This window comes from Benincasa hispida, chromosome 10, assembly GCF_027475165.1.
Source record: "Benincasa hispida cultivar pf3 chromosome 10, pf3_genome.v1.1, whole genome shotgun sequence".
Taxonomy (NCBI): domain Eukaryota; kingdom Viridiplantae; phylum Streptophyta; class Magnoliopsida; order Cucurbitales; family Cucurbitaceae; genus Benincasa; species Benincasa hispida.
Window position 1 is genome coordinate 4,066,372 of NC_143487.1, and position 13,078 is coordinate 4,079,449.

The 13,078-nt window shown below is 32.9% G+C and overlaps 2 protein-coding genes across 3 annotated transcripts; both read left to right on the forward strand.

The window, feature by feature from the left end:
• The first annotated feature begins 1,123 nt into the window (after positions 1-1,123).
• CPNIFS (chloroplastic NIFS-like cysteine desulfurase) lies at positions 1,124-5,599 on the forward strand. Its single transcript, XM_039046970.2, has 10 exons — positions 1,124-1,561; positions 1,784-1,917; positions 1,993-2,152; positions 2,594-2,780; positions 3,100-3,245; positions 3,323-3,395; positions 3,512-3,575; positions 4,061-4,160; positions 4,421-4,579; positions 5,087-5,599. The coding sequence occupies exons 1-10, from the start codon at positions 1,325-1,327 to the stop codon at positions 5,255-5,257; spliced, it is 1,431 nt and encodes a 476-aa protein (XP_038902898.1). The 5' UTR covers positions 1,124-1,324; the 3' UTR covers positions 5,258-5,599.
• A 3,109-nt stretch (positions 5,600-8,708) lies between these two features.
• Positions 8,709-12,899, forward strand: CYCB1;4 (Cyclin B1;4). 2 transcript variants are annotated; one of them, XM_039045026.2, is made up of 8 exons: positions 8,709-10,645; positions 10,902-11,029; positions 11,129-11,317; positions 11,417-11,545; positions 11,632-11,880; positions 11,988-12,149; positions 12,225-12,406; positions 12,531-12,899. In XM_039045026.2, exons 1-8 carry the CDS (start codon positions 10,600-10,602, stop codon positions 12,682-12,684), a joined length of 1,239 nt encoding a protein of 412 aa, XP_038900954.1. In that variant the 5' UTR covers positions 8,709-10,599; the 3' UTR covers positions 12,685-12,899. The 2 variants fall into 2 exon arrangements, with proteins under 2 accessions (XP_038900954.1, XP_090162063.1); XM_090305937.1 differs by lacking the exon at positions 11,417-11,545 and having other exon boundaries at positions 10,381-10,645.
• The last annotated feature ends 179 nt before the right edge of the window (positions 12,900-13,078 follow it).

The following is a 13,078-nucleotide window of genomic DNA, read 5'->3' on the forward strand; positions in this document are numbered from 1 at the left end:
GGTCACATACTTGGTCATCATGGTATGAAGCCCGACCGAGTAAGACCGATTTCCAGAAACTCATTTTTAGGCTCAAACTTATTCAGAAAAACGTCGAACATGATTTTTTAGAAAAAAAATAACATTAAACATAGATTTCAAATATTCACGTAAGAACAGCTGACATAAACTATCATTGAGTGAAAAAAAAAATGAAAATCCATACCTTAAGTGAAAAATCCCAAATAATCTTCAATTAAAAGGAGAATGGCAAAGGAAATGAAGATAAATGGAGTGAGACTGAGGAAATGGTAGGGGATGACCGAAAATGGAAAGGAAAATAGTGAGAGTGAGGGTTTGGAGGGTTTGAGTAACTTTTAAAATGTGAATGGTATCAGGGTAAGTTTACTTAATTTTCAAAATTGTGGGGTAAAAAAAAAGTTTTTTAAAAAGGGTCCAAAACTCAAAACTAAAACTTGAAAAGAGTTATTTTTATCAATTACCCATGTTCAATTTAGCCTTTTCGTCTTAAAGACATTTATATTATATATAAAATGGGTTATAAAGGAAGAGTCCTTACATCCATGTTATGCCCTTACATCTTTTCATAATTTATATTTTTCCCTATATTACAATTATTTAGGTCGAGGTGTTTACATGTGAAGTGGTGTATTTTCTTTATGTATGAGTGTCATAAAAAATATGGAACATCATGATATAATAATAGATACATGTTTGAACCGATAATCACGTTATTTCCCATTTATAATTATTTAGGTCAAAGTAGTATATCTTTTCGTATATGGGTTTGATGAAGACATATATATGAAAAATCACGATATAACCGTGGATATATGTTTGAACAGAAAATTACATCATTTGCTATATTATAACTATTCAGGTTGAAATGATATATTTCATGTATAGGTGTGATTTAAACTATAAATATAAAATATAAATTTCATAAGCACCGCAAACTAGTAAGTTTAAAAGATACCTATATTTTATTCTTTTATTATTGTTTTGAATATTGATCTGACATCTTAAACTTTAATTTAAAAGGTATTAGAAAAGTTCTCTTTCACCTCTTTATTTTTTTAACATAAAGATGGATTCCTCAATTTTTAAGAAAGAATGTCAAACCAATTACAGATGAGCTAAGTTGAGGTTAGCCTCACTCGTCTCTGTTGAAATTTAGATTTTGAAAATTTAACGAGCGTATGTATATATAAAAATGTGCAATGTATTTATACGCAGCAGTGTGAAAACAAATTATTAGCACCACCGATACCATCCATCCATCCATCAGCGCCTTTTCGATTCTCAAATTTGGGAACGAGAGAGGATGATGGAAGGTATGGTTCTGAAGCTCCCATACTTCCATTTCCAATTCCAGTTCCAATTCATAAACCCTAATCGTTGCATTTCATCTTCTCCTTTTCTCCGCTTCCGCAACCGCAGATTTTCCTCTCCCTTCTCAGTTTCTGCTTCTGCTTCCACCGCCAAGGAACCCGACGACTTCCATATCAACTCTCTTTCGCTTGGCCACACAACCCGTCCTGATTTCCCCATCCTCCATCAGGTTCATGTTTGATTTTTTTATTATCTGTGTTTTTCTTTGGTAATTTGCCCGATTCCTATGTTTGCATGATCACTAAAGCCATTTATCGTCTATTTGGTTGTTAGTTCCTTCAAGGTTGTGAATCTCGTTATACTGACTATCGCTATTTAGTCTCAAGAGATTGTTATTGTACTCTATTGGCACTTTATGCGGTGGTGTTAGTGGCAATGTTGCTATTTGCAGGATGTAAATGGCTCCAAGCTTGTATACTTGGACAACGCTGCCACCTCTCAGAAACCTATTGCTGTGTTGAAAGCTTTGCAGAATTATTATGAGGCTTACAATTCAAATGTTCATCGTGGCATACACTCCTTGAGGTAGACTGTTTATACTTGGCTTGAAATGTGAATTAAAACGATGTCTTTCTGAACTAAAACCATTTGTAAATGTAGTGCGAAAGCAACTGATGAGTATGAGCGGGCAAGAAAGAAAGTTGCGTCTTTTATCAATGCTGGAGAAGCTAAAGAGATCGTTTTTACTAGGAATGCAACTGAAGCTATCAATCTAGTGGCTTATTCTTGGGGCCTAGCAAATTTAAAATCAGAAGATGAGGTGCGTAGCATGTTAGGCTACTGCATCAATATTAGTAGTTTAGGGCAAGTGATTTTCTTCTAAATATGTTCTGTTTAATGCACTTATAAGCTCTGATTCAGTAAGTGCATGTTGTTCTCCACATGGGATATTTAAACTGAAATACAGTTTGTTACTAATTATTATGCAGAAAAACAGGCTGTTCAATTCATAGTTACATGAGCTCTTTTGAGTAATTTGTATACTCATTGTCTCTTTCTCATTTCAAATCTGTAAATTTCAATGGTATACTTGTTTGTATTCTTGTCGATTGTCTAAGGTGGAGGCTTTAGGATTATGTGTTTGAATAATAGTGCTTTTGATTTCTACATCAAGATCATAAAGTTGCATCCATTATTTTGTAAGTGTGTATAGCCTGATACTGCATTAACTTCAACTTAATGATCTTTTCTTTCAGCGCAGATCATACTTACGGTTGCTGAACATCATAGTGCCATTGTTCCTTGGCAACTTGTAGCTGAAAGGACTGGTGCTGTCCTGAAGTTTGTGAATTTAGGTGAAAATGATGTCCCAAACTTAAAAGAGTTAAAGGAGATGTTTTCAACAAAAACGAAGCTTGTGGTTACCCATCATGTCTCAAATGTACTAGGTACACCCTTCTATTTTATATTTAGCATCATTATAATCTGTTTCCTTTTCTTTTCATTCAATTTGTAAACATTGCTCAAGTGAAACAAGTAGTAGGTGAATATTTCAAACTGAAATGTGATCATATTACTTCAGTTATTACACGTCAAGTGGAAACTTTTTAGGCTGAATAGACATAATAAAATTCAACGAGTAAAGGAAGGAAAAGAACTGCTGGACATCCTTCCTCCTCATGATATATGTCCCTTACGGTTGATGTCTTTCTGATAGTAACTCTATGTACATAGTGGACTTCAGTAAGATTTGATTTTTTTCTACAGCGTCTGTTCATCCAATTGAAGAAATAGTTGGCTTGGCACATCGTTTTGGGGCAAAAGTGCTAGTAGATGCATGCCAGAGTGTTCCACATATGGTCGTTGACGTCCAGGCGATTGGTGCTGACTTTCTTGTTGCTTCTTCACACAAGGTTAGGCTATTTTCTTATTAACGAAATCATTGGCCTTACATTTGTGCATATGAGGTTAAGGAATAAACATGCTTCAGATGTGTGGGCCTACAGGCATCGGATTTTTATATGGAAAGATTGATCTGCTGTCTGCAATGCCTCCATTCTTAGGTATGTTCTTTGAGAAAATAAGCTATGAAAATAAATATATATATAAATTAACTTGCATCAACTTGTTAATGGAAAGTCATTATTTAATTTTCATATTTGGTCCTACATGGCTCTAGGTGGTGGAGAGATGATCTCAGATGTATTTCTTGACCATTCTACATTTGCACAACCTCCTTCCAGGTTGGTGAACTGCGGGGTGCAATTTTGTCTTTTGTCTTTTTATTTTAACATGAAAATTTTCTCCAGGTATTTATTTTAAATGATATGGAAAAGTTAGAACGTCCAATACAATACATAGGGCTGAATACACAAAATTATGGCACGAACTTTAGTACCCATAAGTTCCTATGTTGGCTGCTGTTTTGTGTGCTTTGATTCAGTATTATTTGTTTGCTCATCTTTTGTTCTCATACAGTTGGCTTAATTTCATAGTTGATAAATCATCTGTGGAGTCTTCATGAGTTCTAAACAACTGACTTCTTGAATGGTGCTAAAATTTTGTGATGACTTTTTAGTATTCATTAATTGATGCCATTTTACATATCATTTTGTCTTCTATGTGATCTCTTGATTTCCAGTTGCATTTTGATATTTGTATTAAAAAGTTATTTTGGTGGATAATTTTCTGTCCTTAATTCCCTATTAATAACTTCCCTCTTCATTAGATTTGAGGCTGGGACACCAGCAATTGGAGAAGCAATTGGCTTGGGAGCTGCTATTGATTATTTGTCTGGAATCGGAATGCAAAAGATTCATAGTTATGAAGTGAGTCGATTGAAATTTGGCATATCTATCCCTTTCTTTGAGGATTTTTTTTTTGGGGTGAAAAAGTAGTGAATGTGCGAAGCAAGCAAATCAGGGTGTCAACTAAATACCTGCATAGTAATGGAATTTTTTCTTTAATCAAGGGATTTAGATGTTATTACTAGGTTACCTGGTACTCTGAAAATTTAGGATGAGATGATAAATATGTTTACGAGTTAGGATACTTAAGTCTAACACAAGGAGGTGCTGTCTGCTAACAGGAAGAATTGGCAAATTATCTATATGAAAATCTTCGTGTGGTCCCGAACATCCGCATATATGGCCCAGCTCCCACAGCTCATGTTCAACGTGCTGCGCTGTGTTCTTTCAATATTGGAGACATTCATCCAACGGACATTGCAACCTTTCTTGATCAACAGGTATGTCTCAGATTTGGCTCTTCTTTATGTAAACGTGCTCGAGTTTGGTCCCTATGGAAGGTTTTTCTGGGCTTAAATCCTATTTTGATCTTTAATCATGATCTTCTTTTATATATAATTTTTTTTCCTTTTACTTGATTACTATTTAGGACAAGTATTTACAATAGGCGGTGTGTTGAGTTGTTTTGAAACACGTCAATGACTGAATAGTTTTGATGTAAAATTGGAAGATTTAAACATAATTTTTAATTTAAATGCTAAGGAACCAAATTCAAATAATGATTAAAGTTTAGAATTAAAATAGAATTTAATTTAAAACATAATTTTTAATTTAAATGCTAAGGAACCAAATTCAAATAATGATTAAAGTTTAGAACTAAAATAGAATTTCATTTAAATCCTTTCCTTAACCCTTTTCAGTCCCAAGGATTTGGGCCAATATCATGAGATTATATAACTAGAGTGAATCATTTACCTTTTATGGATCCTTAAAATATTTAAATGCAGCATGGTGTAGCCATTAGATCGGGACATCACTGTGCACAGCCCCTCCATCGGGCTCTCGGTGTCAGCTCAAGTGCGCGAGTTAGTCTTTACTTGTACAACACAAAAGAGGATGTGGACTACTTTATCCAGGCTCTAAACGACACGGTAAGTTTCTTCAACTCGTTCAAGTAAAGATCTGGTAATACCAAGACTTCCCGGTTTGACGGTCCACGGCTCAATCTCAAGGATTATTCTGTTTCTTGTTTTGAAGAAGATCGTCTTTCTTCTTGTTATGTTGAGCGTCCCCCTGTGACATTTACTACCAGATCCTTGCCCATATAATTTTCTTGTAAGACCATAGATTTCTCATAGTTTTAGACTCTAGTTTATTTATAAACTATTTGATTATGCTATGGTTTCATGGACTACATTTTCTCTCCACAATGGGATATTATCAATGTATATATTGTCAGTAGCACTCACCTGCCTTGGTTTTGTTTCAATACAGAAGTCTCAAGTTCCTTGGAATCAAAATTATAGTAACTTGGAGGATTTATTAAATATATGGGATTTTGTTACTGTAATGGGCTATGTTATATGGTAATTGCTAAGAGACATCCATAAATACAAGCTTTAAATATTTCAAGCTCACTTCCAAACCTGCACTATGTAGATGAACTATAAATGTTATCATTATTGGATGACTTAATAGATTTGTTATTACTATTGGATATACTTAATAACGTATATGTAAGTGATAGCTTTCTCTTGTAATAGAATTTGTTATTATAATTTGTAAAAAAGAAAAAAAAAAAGGGAATTAAACTAATAAACTAATAATGTACTATATTACATCTTTAATCAAATGATTAGAGGAAGTTAATGCATTGGGTAGGAGGGAGATACTCATGACGTGATGGTTGGTTATTGAAAATATTACTGATAGGTTAATTATTGAATTATACTTAGTGTACTTTAATAATTGGACCATATTTTTGTGTTGGTGAAATAATATATTTTCAAAATGAAATAACATGCGATTCCAGAAGTAGGGGTATGCATCAGTTAGGGAGAAAATTGGCTCCAAACCGACCAATTAATAATGTACTATATTACATCTTTAATCAAATGATTAGAGGAAATTAATGCATTGAGTAGGAGGGAGATACTCATGACGTGACGATTGGTTATTGATTTCGTTTTCATGGAATATATTGTAGCGTGAAGTAATTGAAATATTATTGATAGGTTAATTATTGAATAATACTTAGTGTACTTTAATAATTGGACTATACTTTTGTGTTGGTGAAATAATATATTTTCAAAATGAAATAACATGTTACTCCAGAAGTAGGGGGTGCATTAGGGAGAAAATTGACTCCAAACTGACCAATTAATAATGTACTATATTACATCTTTAATCAAATGATTAGAAGAAGTTAATGCATTGAGTAGGAGGGAGATACTCATGACGTGACGTTGGTTATTGATTTTCTTTCCATGGAATATATTGTAGCGTAGAGTGATTGAAATATTACTGATAGGTTAATTATTGAATTATACTGAATGTACTTTAATAATTGGACCATATTTTTGTAAAATAATATATTTTCAAAATAAAATAACATGTGACTTCAGAAGTAGGGGTGTGCATCAAGGGAGAAAATTGACTCCAAACTGACTAAATATAGTGTGAAATCCGCCCAGACTGTTAGTTTTTTTTATTTTTATTTATTTATTTATTTTTTTATCAACCAATATAAGGTAATTGATTTGACGAAGTATTATTGTTAGGTTAACATAATTTGTAACTTTTTAAAATTTAAATAAAAAAATAGACTTGAACTTGGGTTGATGGTAGTATATTTATTTTTTAAAATAAAAATTAAAAAAATTAAAAAAATTAAAAAAAGCAATATATATATCGGTTTATTTTCCAAATTTTTTATATAAAAATCGGTCGTTTCAGTGCCTATATGCACATGTGATGTGAGTTTGTCCCATTAAGGTATAATATTTTATTGTACGTGCAATCAACAAAACTTATGAATTTTTATAGAAAGTATTTCCAAAATTGAATTAACAAGAGTCATCGAAGTTGACTATTTGATTTGACAAAAAAAATCTATTGATTCCGTATATGTTATTTATTTATTTAAAATCTATTTTTTCCATTCACATTAAAAAGTTAAATATAAAAAATAAAAAAAATTGAGACTTGGGGCCCATAAAATTTCGGGACCTAATTGTTCTAAATTTTAACCAGTTGGAACATACTTTTGTAAACTTTTGAAAAAAACAAATTTAATTTCTAAAAAAAAAAAAAAGAAAAATTTGGATATTTCTTTTCCTGTAATATAGCTCAAATTAGATAAATATAATATAAATCCAAATAAGAAAAATATTATAAACAGATAGTCTGATTTGATGTAAAAGGAAAATCCTTATTAAAGAAGGAAAAAAACTGTTATCCATTAATATTTTCAAAATAAATTTTTGGAACATACTTACCTAGTGTATTTTCTTCGGATTAAATTTGATATTCGTCGGGACTAAAGTTGATATTCATTGAGAGTATATATAAATTTAAACATTTGTAATGAATTAAGACTAAAATTGAACAAATCTAAATTATAAAGTTAAAATTTAAATAACATATAACCTAAAAAAGATAAAAGCAGATCAAGATTAAACTATAATAAAAGATTTATAGAAAATATAAACTTTTTTTTTAAAAAGAGACTTATATAAATTTTTGGTTAAGGTCCCAAATTACTCTGCTTAGTTAGTCTTACGGTGTGATTCCACCTTCAAGTTCAAGCTTCCTAAAAGTTCGTCCAATTATTAGCTATTCAACAAAAGTTGTGTTCATCTGTAAAAAAGAAAAAACCTCAGGGGAAGCTTTTATTTGAATCATCCATGGATTTTGATCGAACTCAAAGCGAAAACGAAAGAAGAAACTTACATGGAGGAAGATTTAACCTAAACGCAGCTCCTCAATCAAGAATCGCAAGAGTAATATCTCGATCACTGTTCTTCGCTGTGATTCTCCTCTTAATTCCTCACATTGGTCCTGTATTCAACGAGAACGACCAAGGAAAATTCTTCTCCTTCGATTCAACAAACCCTTACTCCATAACCAAACTAGAATTCTATGACTTAATCGACGAGTTGAAAACCGCCGAAATTCTCACAGAAGGTAAAAGGAGCCTTGTGTTAATTCCACGATCGAATTTAAATACCGAAGCTCCGAATCATTATGCAGATTTTCTGAGAAGAATGGGAGCCGATGTAGTAATAGAGAACAATTTTTTGTCAGGAGGTTCGTTTGAGAACGAATCGTTTGATATTGTGTTCACGGTAGGGCAATTCGGAGCTGGACTTGTTGACCGTGTTCTTAAAAGCGGCGGCGCAGTGGTTGTTCCGGCGAAAGATATAACTGTAAATGTGTATCTTGATGAGTTGAAATATACGTGCGTATATTTGAAGCCTTACAGTGTTGAATCCATCATCATGGTGGTGGTGAAACCAAGGCCGCCGGATCAATCAGAGGCCGGTGAGTTACGCCGACGCCCAAATTGGCGGTACCATAAATTATGATTGCCTGATCCTTTTAGTGCACAAAAGACTTGGTGGGGACATTTTTTTTCTTTTTTTTTTCTCATCAATTTTTTTCTTTTTAGGTTAGATTTATTATTATTTTTTTCTTTTGAGGCTTCATATTATTCTTTGTGTAGTTAATTTTTTTTTATATGAAATACTTTTTACTAATTGAATTATTTTTATGAAACTTTTTGCTTTTAATTGCCCAAATTGGCGGTACCATAAACTTTTTGCTTTCATAGCTATTTCACATTGATTTAAAACTTTTTTAGATTGTGTTTAGCTTTAGTTTTAAAATGTTTTGTTTTAGTTCATAACTTTTACAGAAGTAATTATTTGAATAATTCTTGTTAATTTTTTTTATTAACAATTTAATATAAAATAGTATCAATTTGAAAACCTAATAGTTGATTTTTTATCAAAAAGAGAGAGAAAAAAAACCCTAATACTTGATCTACTATATGTCTTTGAATTTGAAAACTTGCCCAAGCCTCTTAGATAATGAATGAAGCACATGCTTGTAGTTTCTATGAAATAAAAAAGTGACAATACCTCTTATTTTCACTTTAAATTTGCTTTTAAAGCTCCCTTGGCTAGGCTAACTATTTCAATTTTAGTTTTTCTTTTTCTTTTTCTTTTTCTTTCTTTTAAATTTATGTTGGTTTCTACCCAAAATTTTATGTATGGGTTTCACCTTTTTTTTTTTTCCTTTAAATTTTAAGAAACACTTGAAATTTTAGTAAAATTATGAAAACATAGGTTTTTAAAACTATAGCCTCATTTAGTAGTAATTTGAATTTTTGTTTTTTATTTTTTAAAATTAAAGTTTATGAACACATTTCATCTTTAAATTTCTTGCTTTCTTATCTATCTTCCACTTAATTTCTTGAAAACTAAAAAAGTAGTTTAAAACAAAAAGTTAAAAAGTCAAACTCTTTTACTTAAAAATGGGAAAAATCATCCCAAGAAATTAAGAGGAAGTAGACTTAATTTTCAAAAAAATAAAAAAAATAAAAAATAAAAAAACCCAAATAGTTACCAAATAGGACGCATTTTTTTAGTTTGTAAAACTTGGTTGGTTTTTGACAACATACCAATGAAAAACTTATGGATGGAAGTGGAAGTAGTATTTATAGGTTTGATTTTTCAAAAATGTTATCCAATGAGATCTAAATAAACTATATTCGAGTTCCACTTGTATTTCAATTGATATTAAGTTCATCCAACACGAGTTTTAACAATAGCACCAAAACTACATTAGCAAAAGATACTTGGAAAATCTAAATAGAAAAATAGAAAGGGGGTAATAATAAAATTATAATAACAAAAAAAGAAATAATAATAATAGTTTAAAATATTTTTAAATCACATATTCGTTTTAAAAAAAAAAAAAACAAAAAACAAAAAACGAGGAGGTCGGACCACATCGGCTGGCCCATACTAAAAACCCAAACCAGCCCAATAAAAAAAAAGAGTGAGTAGGCCCAAACTAAATAAACTGGAGCGTTCAGAACTCCAACCTGTCCTCGAAGTACCTATTCAGGCTCCTAACGGCTACAAAATTCCAAATTACAATCAGATGGAAATCTGGCCGTTGGATACGATGTCCATCCAACGATCATCAATTCACAGAAATTAGACCGTTGGGAAGGGCATCGGCTCCGCTCGCAGCTTTAAAGAAGAAACAACAAAGCCATAGAGAGAGTAATCGATCCAGAAACGCAGAGAAAAACAGAACAGTTCTCAGAGCAAAACAAAACGAAAACGATCGTGAAAAGAAAGAAAAAAGAAGGAGAAGAAGAAGAGTGTATGTGATCTACGAAGTGGCGACAAGAAACACTGAAGGAGAGACGCTCAACAGTCGTCTCCAACTTTTTCTTTTCTCTCTGTTTCCAAGTCTTGAAGGAGTTTTCGGCAGTAAGGAAGAATTAATGGCGACTCGAGCTGTTGTTCCTCAGCGACAACTACGAATCAGAGGTGTGTTTCTTGTCCTAATCTTTGCTTTTTCTCTTCAATTTCGATTCAACATTTCTTGTTTTCAATGGTTTTCTGTGAACTTCTATTTTCTTAATCTTGGTTTAATAAAGTATTAATTTGGAGGACTTACCTTGCTTCTAGTTGTCTAATCTTTTCTAATTGTTAGGGTTTTGTTTTTGATTCCTGAGTTTTTATAACTGATTTTGAAATTTCTTTGAATTCGTCACTTATTATTTTACTATTTGGCTTTGTAAAGATGAAGGTAAGCCGAAGGTGGTAGCGGCTGAAGGAAGAACAAGACGAATTCTTAAAGATATAGGCAACCTAGTGCCTGATCGCGCTGTAGAAGGGAAGCCCGGACCTCAACCAACAGAGAAGAATAAGGTAACTTTAGTAATGTCTGTCACATTATTCTGTGTTCAAGGAAAAAATAAAAACAAAAGAACAATTCGGTTAAAATCCTCGAGAAAACTTCATTTGCAGAGAGTAATCCCACAAAAGGTGAATGTGGGAGTAGGAAAGGGGGGCAATGTAACGAAGGCTGCAGTAACGGAGCAACCGAAGATTGTACTAAGCTCCGTTGACGAGAGACATATAATCAACATCAAAGATACTAAATCAAGGGACAAGAATAAGAGATCTCTGAGTTCAACCCTTACTGCCAGAAGCAAGGTAATGTCCTTTTTCTAAACCCAATCCAATAGTTCTTTATGATATTGCTGGTTAATATTATGCTAAGTTTCTAAGGTCCATCAAAATTTGATTCTAAAGGCTGCTTGTGGACTCACCAATAAACCACTAGATTCTTCAGTAGCTAATATTGATGAAGCAGATGCCAACAATGAATTGGCCGTTGTAGAATACATCGACGAAATGTATAAGTTTTACAAGCTTGCAGAAGTAGGCTACTTCTTGCTCTCTCTCATTTTTTTTGTGTTTTGCCTCCTTCCTTCTCCGTAACATTTGAAGCTTCTTTTCGGGTGCAGGATGAGATCAAAGTATCAGATTACATGGGAGCACAGCCAGATTTGAATGCTAAGATGAGATCCATTCTCATTGATTGGTTGATAGAAGTTCATCGCAAGTTCGAACTGATGCCAGAAACCCTTTATCTTGCTGTAAACATCGTCGACCGATTCCTTTCCTTGAAGACTGTACCAAGGAAGGAACTTCAATTGGTAGGTATCAGCTCTATGCTGATAGCATGCAAATATGAAGAGATTTGGGCCCCAGAGGTAAATTTTTTTTTCTTTCTTTGATATGAATGATTAGAATCTTAAAATAGCCATGACCCTACTGGGTTTGTCTACTTCTACCTAATAGTTGGACTTTGAAAATGCAGGTCAATGACTTTGTAAGTATATCTGCAAATACTTATCAAAGAGAACAGATTTTGGTGATGGAGAAAGTTATCTTGGGTAGGCTGGAATGGCTTCTAACAGTTCCTACACCTTATGTTTTTCTTGTTCGATATGTCAAGGCTTCTGAGCCATCGGATGATGAGGTAAGTTGTGGGATTCTTGAACTTTTTGTTTTCTTCTCTCTTCCACAAAACTAAATGAAAAATTTCCCAATGCAGATGGAGAATATGGTCTTTTTTCTGGCCGAGCTTGGTCTGATGAACTATCCAATAGCAATATCATACAGCCCTTCAATGATAGCTTCAGCGGCTGTTTATGCCGCACGATGCACACTTGAAAAGAGCCCTATCTGGACAGCAACTTTGCATCACCATACAGGCTATGTTGAAGAAGAGTTGAAGTATGTTAAAGTTCCCTGAAAGTTCTTTATGTTAATAACTTCCCTGAAAGTTCCTTTTTTTTTTTTTTTTTTTCCTGTCCAAGTAACTTCAAAATATGAATCTATTTGTAAATTTCTATGACAGGGAATGTGCAGAACTCCTTGTGAACTTGCACCGTGGAGCTCTAGATTCCAAACTAAAGGCTGTATATAGAAAATATACAAGTCCTGATCGGCGTGCCGTTTCTCTTCTACCTCCAGCTAAAAGTTTAACTCCTGATTGTAGTCCAGAAGTATGAAGAAGTGTAGTGTAGTTTGGGGTTCTTTTTCTATTCTTTTGTATGGGAGATCATTTTGCTGTTAATGATCTCTTTTGGCTATAGCTCTCTGTTGTCTTATTAGAGCTTCTTAATTTTTTTTTTACTCTATATCCTCGAACATTTTCTTACATTTTATGTGAAGAAGAGATCAGGATTTCACTAAATATATTATTTTGTCCTTTGGATGTTGTTCATACTTAAATACTCCAAATTTATTCAAAATGTAACATTGAGAGAGAAAGGGAGAAGCTTTGAACCTTCTTCAAAACAAAGATTGGTTTGGTTTGGGTTCTCTCCTCTCTTTCCCCTCCCCTTTGTGGCCCTTAAAATGTATGGATAACAATAAACTTTTGGATGTTGTTCATACATTTTA